This window comes from Squalius cephalus (assembly GCF_949319135.1).
Source record: "Squalius cephalus genome assembly, chromosome: 1".
NCBI lineage: Eukaryota > Metazoa > Chordata > Actinopteri > Cypriniformes > Leuciscidae > Squalius > Squalius cephalus.
The window spans coordinates 70002205-70018774 of record NC_137122.1 but is presented as its reverse complement, the minus strand read 5'-3'; the positions used below and the strand labels follow the sequence as shown (position 1 = coordinate 70018774).

Genomic DNA, 16570 nt, shown 5'->3' with positions numbered 1-16570 from the left:
CATCCATCCATCCAACATCCATCCAGCCATCATCTACCCTACATCCATCCAGCCATCATCTTCCCTACATCCATCCAGCCATCATCTACCCTACATCCATCCAGCCATCATCTACCCTACATCCATCCAGCCATCATCTACCCTACATCCATCCAGCCATCATCTTCCCTACATCCATCCAACATCCATCCATCCATCCAACATCCATCCAGCCATCATCTTCCCTACATCCATCCAGCCATCATCTACCCTACATCCATCCAGCCATCATCTACCCTACATCCATCCAGCCATCATCTTCCCTACATCCATCCAACATCCATCCATCCATCCAACATCCATCCAGCCATCATCTACCCTACATCCATGCAGCCATCATCTACCCTACATCCATCCAGCCATCATCTACCCTACATCCATCCAACATCCATCCATCCAACATCTACCCTACATCCATCCAACATCCATCCATCCAACATCTACCCTACATCCATCCAACATCCATCCATCCAACATCTACCCTACATCCATCCAACATCCATCCATCCAACATCTACCCTACATCCATCCAACATCCATCCATCCAACATCTACCCTACATCCATCCAACATCCAGCCATCATCTACCCTACATCCATCCAGCCATCATCTACCCTACATCCATCCAGCCATCATCTTCCCTACATCCATCCAACATCCATCCATCCATCCATCCAACATCCATCCAGCCATCATCTACCCTACATCCTTCCAACATCTACCCTACATCCATCCAACATCTACCATCCATCCATCCATCCATCCATCCATCCATCCATCATCTACCCTACATCCATCAAACATCTATCCATCCAACATCCATCCAGCCATCATCTACCCTACATCCATCTAACATCCATTATCTATCCTACATCCATCCATCTATCAAACATCTATTCAATATCCATCCAACATCCACACAACCAACATCCATCCTACATCCATCAAATTAACAATAAAATGAAATAAGAACTGTGAAATGTGTATATTTGTAGGCCACTGGACATCCATAAAACCTGAGCAAACCCCTACAACAACAACAAAAAGGTTACAACAGAACACAACCAAAGACAAAACACTTTAAGATCCTACCTCTAATGTTTTGGTTTTACCTCAGTTCCATTAGGTGCTTTCACACTAGACTTTTCTTCTCAGGGCTGTAATGCGATTTTTAACATAAAATTTAACTGCATTCCAGTCTCTGTTTCTGAGAGCTTGAGGTTCTGCAGTAATACAGCGCTGACACTCTTCTTTACCAGGAACTTGATTCATTACAATAAATCTCCTCAAATGTTTGTCCACTGCAGCACACTCGTCTGGGGTCCAGCTTCTTTTGACGGCCGTTTGTTTTCCTATGTAGGCAAAAACACAAAACATTGTAAATTTTCTTTTATAAAGAAATTTTAATCTTACTTACCCCTGTAAGACCCACTGTTTCAGAATTACAACAATTGTGGTTATTCCCCAAAACCCCTTTTGTCTTTTTTTTATTGTTTGTTTGTTTATACAACCACATCAATATGATCTGTGGGTCCTACATTTTAATCCCACCATGTAATTGGATCCAGGATTTGTATACAAAGCCCACCCTTAAGTCAAGAAGTGACACATCCTACAACTTTCTGATCAAGCAACATCCCGTTGATTTACTGGACTGGATTCATCTTCAAGTAAGTAAAATGCTTGGAATATGTTTTTCTGTGTTTATTACAGTGTCTAGAACAAGGACATATACAGTAAATGTTGAATATTACAATGTTGGATGAGAGTGGCGGTCATAATTGCCCTGTATTTAAGAGGAACATCTTGAGGGGAACTTAAATGAAAATGTTCACAACAAATTATACATGATTTAAACATTATACCCTTTAGCTTTATATCGGAATACATATTCTATACTGTATTAGAGACTAAAGTTAGAGTAAAGTTAAAGTAAAGATAAATTGCCATATCTAAACATAATTTGCTATCACATTCAGGACTTTCTAACAAAGAAATTCTGTTTGTGCAAATCTGCCCTTTCTTAGTCTACTGGTAAACAAAATGTTCTTATCAATTTATAGTCAAAGTGCTTATTATCATTAGGCCTATAACCTTTATTTAACCAGGTCTGTCCCATTGAGATCCAATATCTCTTTTACAAGAGACACCTGGCCACACCTGGCCAATCCTCCAAGTTGTGCGGGATGCTCCTGGTGCTTTGTTCTGGCACAGGTGTAAATGTTCATCACTGTTAGATTTTGTTGTAAACTGGACGCTGAATGCATTCCTGTAATGATTACAATCACAGTCTACTATAGGTGAGCCATTAGGTATAGTGTGACCGGTGAGATGTGTGAATAGGCTGCTTCAGTCCAAAGTGTGAACACGTCATAATGAGGCATGTGTGCTATTTGTATATACAATGTACATTTGTTTCAATTTTATCTTTTTCATTTCAGAATGCCACCAGCAAGGAGAAATCCTTGGTACAATGTGCACAATGTAATTGCCATCATCCAAAAAGGAGAAAGTGATGTTGACATAGATTTTGACAACACTGATGCAAGTGATGAAGAATCAGATATTGATGTCTCTGTGGACAAAGAAAACCAAGAACCTACCGAATGTCCAGCTAATGTGAATATTGAGCCCGGGCAATCAAAGAAATACATCATGCCACATGACAGACGTCACTGATTTTTCTGGTCAAGCTCTCACAGATGATGTCACCTCCCTCCACACACCAAGCTCTGGCAAAACAAAATACGTTTTGCTTTGGTTCAAGCTCTGGCAACAAATACGAATGAGTACAGCATTCAAAATGACGAAAGATCAGTCAACACTAATACAAAAGAAATACAGGCAGCATTGGGCATGTACCTGAGGATGGAACATTACGTTTTGTAAACAATTTAACCGTGCCAGAGACTGAAAAGAGGGACAAACTCTGGAAACTCAGACCACAGCTTGATTCACTCAGAGAAAACTGCCTGCAGCAGGTGGTACCAGAAGAGCACATTCCATGGACAAGATGATGATACCCTTCAACGGGAAGTTCAGCAGCATCAAGAAGTATATGCAAGGTAATCTACGCTCATGGGGCTTTAAAGTATGGGTGAAAGCTGAAATCTCTAGCATGATGCTTGACTTTGATGTTTACCAAGGGAGCAACAATGAAGTACGAGTCAAATCTGAACTTGGATTGTCAGGTGATGTTGTAATGAAGCTTGACTCCACATTTCCAAAGGGTCAACACAACAAGATCTAGGCAGACAACTACTTCACCACCGTTCCATGAAGCTCCTTGAGCAAGGAATCCATTATGTGGGAACAGCCAGGCAAGTGCATCTACCCAACTGTAATCTTTACATGTGAAGAGCTTGAAGAAGAAGGGCAGAGGAAGCTTTGACCACAGAGTGGAGGAGAAACAACATCTGTGCTGTCAAATGGTACGACAACAGAGCGGTGACACTTGTGTCATCCTTCGCTGGACCAGAACCTGTTCAGGAGATTCAACACTGGGACAAAGCCGCCAAAACCTACATTGATGTTAGAAAGGCTTCCATTGTGGGCATCTACAATAAATACATGGGAGGTGTGGATTTGTTGGACTCATTTACAGCAAAACACAAGTATGCACTGAAATCCTGGCGGTGGTACATGTACATCTTATGGCACACAATCACCCTTGCTGTGGTCAACGCCTGGCTCCTCTACAAGCAGCACAGCCTATGCTCTCAGGATGCCAAAGGAGGAGATACTGAACATGAGAAAGTTCCAAGCATAGCTGGCTTCCTCTCTCATTACGGTAATGATCTATTTGTGCTATTTAAATTGTTTGTGATAAATCAGACTGGTATTTGAGATGTACATAAATTGATACATTTGTTCTTTATATTCTAATCTGGTGGACACAACACTGAAAACACCAAAGAGAGGACGGCCATCTTCAATCAACAAGAGCCCAGAGACAGGAGCCCTCTGAATAGTGGAAAGAGACCACACATGGATGATGGAAGTCCAAAGGAAGTCCCTCTTCTAAAAAAAACTGGAAACTGGACATTTCCCCCTGAAGACAAAGAGAGGGCACTGCAGACATTGCAGTAAAGGGTACACCAATACCCAATGCAGCAAGTGTGATGTCCGCCTCTGTTTTTCAGAGGACAGGAACCGTTTCTGGGATTACCACTATAAGTGAAGGTGGACTTCACACTGAGCACACAGATTTCAGTGGAGAGCGAGAGAACACTGCAGACATGGCACTGTTAACAATGTAAATAAATAAAGTTCTTATTTGTTGGAATAAACAACTCTTCATAATAACATGACTGAGAATATTATTCATTTTATACACTGGTTTGGTAAAAACAAAAACACTGCAAATTAATCCTTAATTATGCAGCTTGATGGGCACCTCTTCGGACCTGACGTGCTGCCCAGCTACTCAAACGCAGCTACGTGTATGTACTCTCTTGTGATTGGCCAGAGTGATCACAAGTCTCCGGATGTTTGGGTCTCGTTGCTGAAAGAGTGCATGAAGCGGTGGAAAAACCCCAGCCCCCCTGTGCTGCCAAAATACAACAGACTTCTTATTGATATAAAGGTGATAATGTCAGTCTTTCCCAAACCCTACAACCTGCGACAATGCAGGCTCACAAGGTCTGTTCCTGCAACAGCTTCTTTCAAGCCACTGTCAGGCTTGTGCCACCGGACAGTAAGGAGGGACAGACATATTTCAAGTGTTGAGTCAAGGAAGCAAAGTAAAAGCCCTTAAAAATAAATGAGCAGCTCTGGCCCAAAAGAGAGTGCAAGCCCCAAAGCTTACCTCTCTTTTTTGCAGACACACTCCGGTTTTGGACTTGTGATGTGGAGGGACATTCTTGCAGGGATGACATGCTGACCTCATCTTCTGACCCCTCTTCTCTTGGCATACTGACATCTGGACAAAGAAATAACTTTATTGTAGTATACACTACTTGAAATATGTAATAGCCGTCAGTACAGTGGTTGTGTTATTTTATAAAATAATTTAGTATATTCAATTCAATTTTCAATTCAGTATTCAGTTTATTTATATAGCGTCGATTCACAACAGATGTCGTCTCAAGGCACTTAACAAGAAGTCAGTATATGGGATTTGTGTCTCTTAAAGAGACAGTTTATTTCATCCCGTCTCCTATCGTCCTAAATTTTTTTCAAGTGACTAGTGACGTGAAAATTAGTTGTCATGTTAGCCCAGGGATGGGCAACTCCAGTCCTCAAGGGCCACTATTCTGCAGCTCTGAGATGTTTCCCTGCTTCAACACACCTGATTCAAATTAAATAGATCAAACAGCTTGTTGCCAAGCTCTGCACAATGAATCAGGTGTGTTGCAGCAGGGAAACATCTAAGACCTAAAGGATAGTGGCCCTCAAGCAGTATATTTCCTCATATAGTGTACGGACGACAGACCGTCCCACGCAGTCCACTAGTGCTGAAGTAGCTGTGCGCCGAAAAGATTGTATGTTGGACAATATAAGATGAACTGATTTCATCAGACAAAAAGCGACTGTTGTTACTGACATTACAAGTAGCATTAACGTTTAGGTTCGTGTGCCCTCACCTACTTTTTATAGGTTGCTCCAATCTCACGGCGCAGACTTCACGCAGGGATTGCACGGCTACTCAAACATTTTTCCTCCTCAACTGTGTACGAGTACACAGTTACAGCGAGTCGAGTATGAGTACACAGATGAGGAGGAAACATGTCAAGACGACAAGGCTGTACGAGTTTATTTGATGTCATCTAACCCGATGGCATATGTGTTTGAGCCAGTGATGAGGAGGAGGGTTGAGAGACCTGTTTTTGCGGAAGTTGAGGGAGCTGCAGCGGCTCCGGACGGAGATGAAAGTGAGGAGAGGGTCGGCAACCCTTTGCAGTGCAAGTGCGGTCACTGCTCAGCAATGCGGACAACCGTGGAGTCTGTTTGCTGCCATGAAGCAGACTTGGATAATGTGCTCAGGGAATTGTCCTGCATCACCTTATCACGCACATTTCAGATGTTCTGTAGTGACAGGGACGTGTTGGAGTAGCTGTGCTATCCCTGTATGAAGTCTGTGCCGAGAGATTAGAGCAACCTATAAGCAATAGGTGGGTACACGCTAACCTCACAGTTAATGCTAGTTGTAATTTCAGGTAGTACTGACGCAGTGTTCAGTTATAAAACGGGGGTTGTGTTTGACTAATTGTGCAGCCTCTGCATCAGAAAGGTCTCCTGACAGAGTAGCAGGAGAAAGAGGTGGGTGGGACAAAGGAGGGAGGTGGAGTTGTTGATGTTCAAATTTTTGCCACGTGCTGTGTGAAATGCACGAAAGGTAAGAATTGTGTTCAAGCTCACCGGTTGCAGACACTCCCTGGTTTTGACTTTGTGATGTGGAGGTACATTCTTGCGTGGATGACATGCTGACCTCATCGTCTGACCCATCATCTCCTAGCATACTGACATCTGGAGAGGGAAATAACTTAAGAATACAATACACAAAATATCTAAAACAGATTATTTATAATCAATTTAGGAACATCGTATACACATACCTTCAATGTCCTCTGCTAAAGGTCCCTCCATGTCAATGGTCTCTAAAATGATAATTGATAAAAAGTTGAGTTTGGAAAGCTGAAACTATGGGCAATCTGCAAGAGTATACAACAGTAGTATTATCTCTCATCCCGTCACCATTACTGCCCTATGTTTTACATGGTAAATAGTTGTTTTCTGAATGCGGAAGACTAAATGTCATATATTGTGCCTTCAAGAATATAAAGTTAATTACCATTCACATCGACTTGTATTTCATCAAGGCTCTTTCCTTTGTAATCTCCTAGGCGTCCTTGTTCCATTGCCAGGAGCACTTTACTTACTTTGGCTAATTGGAGGGTGCTTTCTGGGAGCCTGTAGTGTTTCCTGTGAACAGCGATATTATGACCAAGGAAGTCTGCCAACTGGTCAAGCTCGGTGGTTTTGAGGTTTAGAACAGTAGACAGGGTAGCAATATGTTTCCTCAGTTGAATTGATGTTAACGCTTGAGGATTTTTTATGTCAGCACATTCACTGACAAATTGCCTCATGCAGTCACAAGCCCTGAGGTAATGGTCAGATTGTGGCAATGCAAACAGATATTCATTGTCCTTCAGCACCCCACATTCTTCTCTGCTCTCAGTAAGAGCATCAAGTGATTCTCTCATTAATGGGGTTAGAAGAACAGGAACCTTCCTTCCTCTTTTTCCAACAATTGCTATTCGAACAAAATGCCTGCAGAGCTTCTTCTCAAGCGCTGTGAGGGCCAAATTTACATCTCCCTGTTCCTCTGATGTGTCCTTCGATAAGTATGCAGACAGGCGCATTCGGGACACTTCACCTGCTCTCCGCCGATTAAAAAGCATAACTTGAGTCAGCGTTACTTTTGCAAGTTCCTTCCAATTTGTGGATGAACGATGTTCTTTTAAATCTTTGAGATGTTGCTGGTGTTTTTCTTCTAGATAGCAATGTAGCCTTTGGATATCTTGTGTAAGAGGTAAAAGTTGCGGTGCATTCCATTTGGCCCTGTTAAGCTGGGTTAATGCCTGGCCTGCAATATCAAACCTCCAACTCTCTAAATACAACTGTGCGAACTCCTCAGCATTTTTAATGGTTTCTTTATCTTTCTTTTTCAGTCCTTCGGACTTGATAAACATAGCCAACGAATGCAGGCTGTGTCCTACCTTGCGTGCAAGAGAGGGACATTGGTATATGCCAGTTTCCTCACTGAATCCAGATAGGTTCTTTGCAGCTCTGACAACCCGGGAGTACTGTTCAGGTTTGATGAGTTCTAGAATGGTCTTCACATGTGTGATTTTTTTAGCTTCCAATAAAAGCCTGCCAAGTTCTCTCAGTTTTTGGCGTATATACTGGTGTTGACTGACTATCTTCTCATTCTTTTTGAACAACCTGAACCCATAATTGAGGATGCAGTTGTCTCCTTTAATTGCAACTGCAATCTTGTCCTGAATCATTACACTCAAGAACTTCCAATACGCGTCTGAATATTCCGATGGAGAAGGTTCAGCGAAAGCACACAATGCCTGAACTCTTTTTACCTGGTTTAGTACTTTCGGGTTTGAAGCTGCAGACCTTGAAATGCCGCCACATCGCTCTTCTTGAGAACAACCCATAGCAGTGAATGCAATGTGCAAATTTATGTCCCTCTGATTTTTTTCCCGGTTGTTTACATGGGATTAGTTTTCCCTTTTGTGTTTCCAAAACATGACTGTTGTGCTCGAAGTTTCCCTTATTTCGTATGTAGTCCAATTGTAGTTTTCTTTCCTTTGAGTTTTTTGGAAAACTGAATGCTTTCGCGACATCCAATTCATCTTGGTGTTTACGCCACAAGTGTCTTGACATTTTCTGGACAAACTTCCTGCAATAAAAGCAGAAATGTTTCTTGTTATAGCTTCTGGATCCATCATCTTTCTTTAAAGTTGGACTGACAATGATATACTGCTCTTCCAGGGGCACTGAAACATTGTTTTCAGAATATGTTGCGATTTCCTTTTCATTCCCATCAACTCTGCTATTTGGAAATCTTTGTGTGGGATCATGACATCTTTCCAAAAGTCTTCTCTGGCTAAAGTCAAATTGGCTATGACTAGAGGATCTACTTCCACTCTCCCTGGGCTTAGACTTGCTCTGTCTGGAGGACTTGCTTCCACTCTCTCTGGATGATCTACTTCCACTCTCCCTGGGCTTAGACTTGCTCTTTCTGGAGGACTTGCTTCCACTCTCCCTAGAGGATCTACTTCCACTCTCTCTGGAGGATCTACTTCCACTCTCTCTTGAGGATCTACTTCCACTCTCCCTGGGCTTAGACTTGCTCTGTCTGGAGGACTCGCTTCCACTCTCTCTGGAGGATCTACTTCCACTCTCCCTGGGCTTAGACTTGCTCTGTCTGGAGGACTCGCTTCCACTCTCTCGGGAGGATCTACTTCTTCTCTCTCTGGGCTTAAACTTGCTCTGTCTGGAGGACTCGCTTCCACTCTCTCTGGAGATTCTACTTCCACTCTCCCTGGGCTTAGACTTGCTCTGACTGGAGGACTCGCTTCCACTCTCTCGGGAGGATCTACTTCCACTCTCTCTGGAGGATCTACTTCCACTCTCCCTGGACTTAGACTTGCTCTGTCTGGAGGACTCGCTTCCACTCTCTCGGGAGGATCTACTTCCACTCTCCCTGGAGGATCTAATTCCACTCTCCCTGGGCTTAGTCTTGCTCTGTCTGGAGGACTCGCTTCCACTCTCTCGAGAGGATCTACTTCCACTCTCCCTGGGCTTAGACTTGCTCTGACTGGATGATGCACCTTTGTTCTTTTTTTCCTTTTCCAGGGTTAATTCCATACTGCTATCACTTTCTGTGCTTTCATCCTTGGGATTTGGAATATACTCCTCTTCGCTACCTAAGATTCATCTGAATCTTTAAAAACAAACACACATCTGTTAATAACTATTTTTGCAACATTAAATATTAAATATAAAAAACCTGAGTATACTGATTGAACAGGCTCAGGATACTAAATGAAGAAAAATCTGTATGGACCATTTTCAGTACAAGTAAATTTACAGATTAGAAGAATCCCCATCAGACTCACTAGCAAGAGCAACAGACATTTTCACAATCATGAAAACACAAAAGAACCCCCCCCCCCCAAAAAAAAAAAGACTTACGGGACGGCAAGACCTTCTTCTCAGCTTCTGTGAATCCCTTTCAGGCTTAAAAAAAGGAGTCTCCTCTGCGCTGTCACTACTTGAATCATAGAGACTGTGGGTAAAATCTTGTACTCTATCCATCTGCAAAAAGGGAGACATGGAGATATTTTGCTGTATGATTGCTGTATTTTTAATTGATAGGGAGACCATTCAGAGGTTGTCAGGTGAGCTAGACACCTATGATAATTATTGACCAATATTACCCCTCCATCCACCTGCTGAGGCCCATGTCCAAACTGCCTTCCAGGTGGAGTAAATGTTGACAAAATTATTAAAAAAAGAGTAATGCTTCAGTTTTCATGCATTTGATTGTTAAATTTAATGACTTCACAGCAAATGATTAATCATTATGATATAGTGTCATTCCTGTAGACATGGAACTACTCGAGAGAGGGAGAGATTAGTCAATAATTTTCCGAAGTGTCTTCCTCACCTCACAATTGTCTCCCTATCAATTAAAAATCAGCAATCAGTCAGAAAAGAAGTTGAGCTTCTCTAATAAATGTTTACTGATTGATTGTTGGTGATCTCGATTTAATTGATAATTAATGCACCAGGCGAGGAGGAGGACTCGACCGGATTTTGGCAACAGAGACCGTTATCACATAAACAAGTTAATTATATTGTTAAAATGTGTTTTGGGGCTTACCAGAATGCTTTTTGTGCGTCTCAGTGGTGGAACAAGTTCATCATCCGATTGATTGTTGGAATGGTTGCTTGGAGAAGCCTCATCACAAGTTTCTTTCACAACAGTTTCATCTGAATCGTACAAAAGATCTGAAACATCTGGGCCAATATCATTCTGCCCTATAATAACATCCAGGTGTGGGGTGGGAGGTTCATTTTCCATACCATCCTCATCAGTTTCATCACTATCTGGATAATCAACCAGTGAAAATCCTTGGACAGTAAATACCTAAAAATAAACAAAAATTCATTAAGTATGGAATTAGAAAGGTTGGCCAAAGAAACATGGCATGGTCTGACTAAAAATCTAAATCCAGAAATGTGAACATCAGCCCTTTTAGACAGTATACAATTATAAATGTTAAAATCAGAGTACAGCTATACTATAGTATTACAATACTATCATATAGTTGCCTGAGGAAGACCATTTGGATCGAAACATTTGTTTTTTAGTCAATAAAAAAGGTAACTGTGAGCTTTAACCCAGTATGCAGATGTTCTTATTTTTTCTCCCCAGATGTTATCATAATGCATTAAAAGGTGCCCCACAAGAATGGGACTGGAAAGATGCCAGTGTGTTACATTACCTGGCCTTTACAACCCAATAAGGTCACCTGACTACTTTAAAGCCCCATGAGCATTAGTCCATGGTCCAATTGACCATTACAGGAGTTTTCAGTGCATCAAATCAAAATATTTAAAATAAAAATTCAAATCAAAAAGATGCTTTAAAACATCTAACAGCTCAGATACAGTATACAATTACGAATGTTAAAATCACAGTTGAGGTCATGTCAGGTGTTGCCATAGTGCATTAAAAACAATTACAGTGAGAACTGGACGGAAGGGCCCCACATGGGTCAGACTAGAGACATATGAGTGTGTAAAGGAGAGACTAGAGAAACTAAATGTATTTGGAAGATGGAAGGACCCCATAAGAACATGACTGGAAACATGCCGGTGTGTGTGTGACATTATCTGGCCTTTAACACCCAGTATAAAGCCACATAAGCAAAATATTGCTTTAAAACATCTAACAGCTCAGATACAGTATACAATTACGAATATTAAAATCACAGTTGAGGTCATGTCAGGTGTTGCCATAGTGCATTAAAAACAATTACAGTGAGAACTGGACGGAAGGGCCCCACATGGGTCAGACTAGAGACATATGAGTGTGTAAAGGAGAGACTAGAGAAACTAAATGTATTGGGAAGATGGAAGGACCCCATAAGAACATGACTGGAAACATGCCGGTGTGTGTGACATTATCTGGCCTTTAACACCCAGTATAAAGCCACATAAGCATTGGTCCACTTTAGTAAAAGAACACCACCACATACATGTCAGCATAGATGAATGTGTTTGAATGTACTTTTACCTGTGAGCAGGTCTGATCTGGGTTTGGTCCATCATTAAGCATCTGAGGAACAGGGCTGGTCTCATTCTCTACTGCTGCGGCTGGAGCTTGGGTTTTTTTCAACTGGATTGCAGATAAAGAAGAACTCATTTTAACACACATCACAGATCAAAGATCAAAGATTAAATGCATTTCCATAGACAGTCAAGAGTAATATTGGAAACATGGTTAATATTGGAGAAATACAAAATTTGCTTTTGCAACAAAAAATTTAAAAAAAGAAATCTCTATACTTAATCTAACCAACTCACCTTACTGCGCCAAGGCCATTTTGAATCACCATAGTTGTAATCAATTTCATCTCCTATTTCTATTTTCTTCAGAGAAAAAAGGCACAAATGTGGTTTGTTGTCAACTATGATTTTTTTCATAACGCAATTTGGATTTTTGTGGTTGTCATTGGCCAATCGCCCCAGAGATGAGTCTTCTTCAGATGCATCCAGGCTGAGAAGTATCAGAAAAATGGTAATAGTTTTACATCTTTTAAAAAGTTTTATTGAAAGAGTTATTTTCAAAAGAATTTAAGAGTATTTGTGCTTAATTCATTCATCAAGTATTAAACCCTTGTTTCAGGGTTAACTCGTAATTTCTCTAAATCAATACAAAACATCCATCTTTCAATGTTTACCATAAGTGATGATTCTGCCACTGAAAGTCGAAGAGAAATGTGCTTTCAATCTCTGAGTATTTTCTTGACTTGCATTCCTCCTGTGTGAGGAGTTTACCCCTGTACTCCAACACGAAGTCCCCGGGTTCAATGGGGTGTGTGGCAAACACTCCTCTTCCTACAATAATATATAATAATTAAACAAACATTTCATTGTAGCCGCAGCTCCGCCCACAACGCAGAGGCGAATTGCTAATGAGCTACTGCCGCTCTGCAGAAGCAAAGTCCTGGAAAAGAGCACATGTTTTTTGATTTGGGCTAAAAACTGCATAATCATAATTTAAAGACCACTGAGAACGCTTTAAAATAGCTCAAAAGATGATCGGAGTGGGACTTTAAGTTGCAGTGAATGAAAGGTGCATTGAAATTCGGATTCTCAAGTGCAATAACTTTATTAATTACAAATTTGCAATAATTGGGGTTTGACACCCAGAGACTGTGAGGAAAAAAACTGTATGCTGAAGCAGAAACAGAGAAGAAGAAAGTGCTACTTCATGGTTCCTGCATCATTTTAAAAATCAAACCAAATGCTTTTTAAAAACCTTATGAGCTCAGTAAATGAAAAATAAGACCCAACAGGCCAAGGGAAACAACAAGAAAAGAACTGAAATTCATACATGTGAATGATGACATCTACTTTTAATGTTTTATAATGCAGATGTTTTATCCCTATTAATGTTTTATCCCTATTATATATAACCTGAAAACACACAAAAACTGTACCCTGCCATTACATCAACAATAATACTTTTTTGATTTTGAAATGCACAAGTGTCAAGGAATCTTCTGCAACTTACCTTTGTAACGGTCAATGAATCTCGGCATAAACCCATCCTTGTCAGTGCAAGACAGAATGTATGTCTTTGCATCGTCTATAGGCTTTTTCCTCCTCCTCCTTGTGGACATAATGGCTCTGTGAAAATAATTGTAATTCGTACTTAGTCAAGGCAAATCTCACAAAAAGCTTTTTGAAAAATAGCAAGTCACAAAAAAAATCTATTATGTAAAGTAAAATAAATACATAAACAGACATTCATACAAACACATAGATGCTGCAACAGCTGTGTACTGAGCTTTGCTATTGCAGGATGCACATTGTTTAACATCAAACACGGGCTAATGAAATATGCAAATTCTGAATGTGCACACTGAAAGCTGACCGAGCCTGTTGAAGCTGAGAAGTTAACTTGTTAGATGATAACCATGTTGTGCTGCACAGACACTCAGTAATCAATTTAAACTAGGGCTGTCAAACTTAACTTCTGGTACAGCAGCATGGCGGCGTTGCCACATGACCATTGACTGATATATGCAGCATCACATCCTTCCTCATACATACGCGCATGGATGGTTATGGGGGGGTCCAGGGTAGGCCGGTACCACCCCAGACAAAAAGCTTGGTGAAAACTTCCCTTAGAAGTATTGAGTCTAAACAAGCAAAGGTTTCAAATCTTGCTACATTTGTTGATCAGTCACAGTGATGCTCTGAAATTTAAGAATGTGTTTTTATTTGTTAAAAATGTGTTTGTTTTTAATATATATATATATATATATATATATATATATAGTACCAGTCAATGGTTTGGAAACGTTACTATTTTTAATGTTTTTGAAAGAAGTCTCTTATGCTCATCAAGCCTGCAGTTTAAAAAAAAAACAGTAATATTATGAAATATTATTACAATTTAAAATAATGGTTCTCTTTTTTAATATACTTTAAAATGTAATTTATTTTTGTGATGCAAAGCTGAATTTTCATCAGCAAGTACTCCAGTCTTTGGTGTCTTATGATCCTTCAGAAATCATTCTAATATGATGATTTATGATCAATGTTGGAAACAGTTGTGCTGCTTAATATATTTTTTATAACCTGAGATACTTTTTTCAGGATTATTTGATGAATAAAAAGTTAAAAAGAACTGTATTTATTTAGAAAAGAAATCTTTTGTAACAATATACACTACCGTTCAAAAGTTTGGGAACAATAACTATTTTTTTAAAATAAATTAGTACTTTAATTCAACAAGGATGCGTTAAATTGATAAAAGGTGAAGGTAACAATTTATATTGTTAGAAATGTTTTTATTTTGAATAAATGCTGTTTTTATGAATAAATGCTGTTAACGTTTTACTCAATGAAACCTGAAAAAAGTATTCCAAAAAATATATTAAACAGCACAACTGTTTCCATCATTGATAATAACTGAGTATCAAATCATCATATTAGAATGATTTCTGAAGGATCATAAGACACCAAAGACTGGAGTACTTGCTGATGAAAATTCAGCTTTGCATCACAAAAATAAATTACATTTTAAAATATATTAAAAAAGAGAACCATTATTTTAAATTGTAATAATAATATTTCATAATATTACTTTTAATATTAATTGGTAATATTTCATAATATTACTTCTTTTTTTTACTGCAGGCTTGATGGCATAAGAGACTTCTTTCAAAAACATTAAAATTAGTAGGCTAATGTTTCCAAACTTTTGACTGGTACTGTATATATAAAATGAAGTTGAGATAAGATGCTAAAATGGCAAGCATCACTTCACATTGTCACGGACATGGACAACTGAGAGCAGGAAAGATTTTTCAATAAATACTTTGCATTTTGCGAATTTTATTGAAAAAAATATGTGACCAAAACATCTACAACTGAATTGCTACAGCTATATTGCTGTAATTGCAAAGTAAATTTGGAAAAACTTGAAGGTGGTCTTTTCTATTATTTTCTCTCACCTGTCCTGCTCTAACAAACCAGCTGCGGGTAGGATGAGTGACTCCAAAACGGCACCGTAGCTTCAGGCCTGCGTTAACTTCTGGCTAACCTCCATCAGCGAGTCCTGCCCTGTCTTGCTCACAATTCACAACCGATTCCACCTTTAACGACACGACTTCACTGCACCCCGTCTCTGCCCCGCTGTCATGTCCGTGGTGACGTTATTAGGTTATGCCAACTGCTAAAAGTAATATTATGTCCCTAACGTTAGCTACATGGCAGCTAAACGAGGTAGCAAAAATCACGATATAACGCCAAAATATGAACTCACCATAAAAACCTCACAATTCACAACCAACTCCACTTTTAACGACACGACTTCACTGCACCCCGTCTCTGCCCCGCTGTCATGTCCGTGGTGACATGTTATTAGGTTATGCCAACTGCTAATAGTAATATTATGTCGCTAACTTTAGCTACATGGCAGCCAAAAGAGGTAGCAAAAATCACGCTATACTGTAACGCCAAAATAAACTCACCATGAAAACCATGCCTAGCTTACCTGTTGCATCCGTCTTCTTCTGTCTTCAATCTTAAGTTGTCTTCAATCTTAAGTTTTCTTCTTCTTCTACGTCTTCTTCTTGTGCAATTTCCGGAGTTTTCCTTACTTTCGCGGCAGATTGTACAGTGCAGTAATTTCATTGGCTAAAGGTTTCAGATTCCCGCGGTGTGTATTCGATTTCGCGGGAAGTGTATCCTGACTTCCGGTTAAAAAAAAGGCTCGACGACACACACCTTCACACACTTACCCACTTTTTGCTACCTTACGGGCCACTTTTTAGAGATGAAAAAAAAGCAATGGTAGCATCAGGGGAAGCTGCTGAGCTTATTTTAATTGAAATCGGAGTGGGGTCCACCATTTTGGGCCCCACTACGATTTTGGACCTCCTTAGGTGGATGTGCTCCCACCGATGGGAACCCACAGTGACGTAAATGTTAGTACACACACACACACACACACACACACACACACACACACACACACACACACACACACACACACACACACACTGTGATTTCTAATCCAGGAACCATGTTTGAGAACTTTGAGAGGCTTGGTGGAAGAGTGGGGTAACATCTCACAGCAAGAAAAGGCCAGTCTGCTACAGTCCATGAGGATGATCTGTGGGACTTACAGCAACTCCTGGCTACACCTGATATGACTGCTTATTTTCATATTGTTCAGGGACTCATTGTTCCATTTATTTTCATC

At 40.2% G+C, this 16570-nt stretch overlaps 2 protein-coding genes across 2 annotated transcripts in view; both read right to left on the bottom strand.

The window, feature by feature from the left end:
- The window catches only part of LOC307166451 (uncharacterized protein), a gene marked incomplete at both ends in the record, with an annotated part of 13137 nt that extends 5734 nt beyond the window's left edge, over positions 1 to 7403 (bottom strand). Inside the window, 5 exons of the mRNA XM_079884817.1 lie at positions 1228 to 1391; positions 4847 to 4960; positions 6400 to 6507; positions 6597 to 6638; positions 6833 to 7403. Coding sequence (XP_079740943.1) covers positions 1228 to 1391; positions 4847 to 4960; positions 6400 to 6507; positions 6597 to 6638; positions 6833 to 7403 — 999 coding nt within the window. The remainder of the gene's footprint in view (positions 1 to 1227; positions 1392 to 4846; positions 4961 to 6399; positions 6508 to 6596; positions 6639 to 6832) is intronic.
- A 749-nt stretch (positions 7404 to 8152) lies between these two features.
- Positions 8153 to 12273, bottom strand: LOC307166445 (uncharacterized protein; the record flags this gene model as incomplete). The annotated part of the gene is made up of 5 exons (XM_079884804.1): positions 8153 to 8455; positions 9754 to 9876; positions 10445 to 10711; positions 11864 to 11965; positions 12154 to 12273. The coding sequence occupies 5 exons, from the start codon at positions 12271 to 12273 to the stop codon at positions 8417 to 8419; spliced, it is 651 nt and encodes a 216-aa protein (XP_079740930.1). The 3' UTR covers positions 8153 to 8416.
- Positions 12274 to 16570: the final 4297 nt, after the last annotated feature.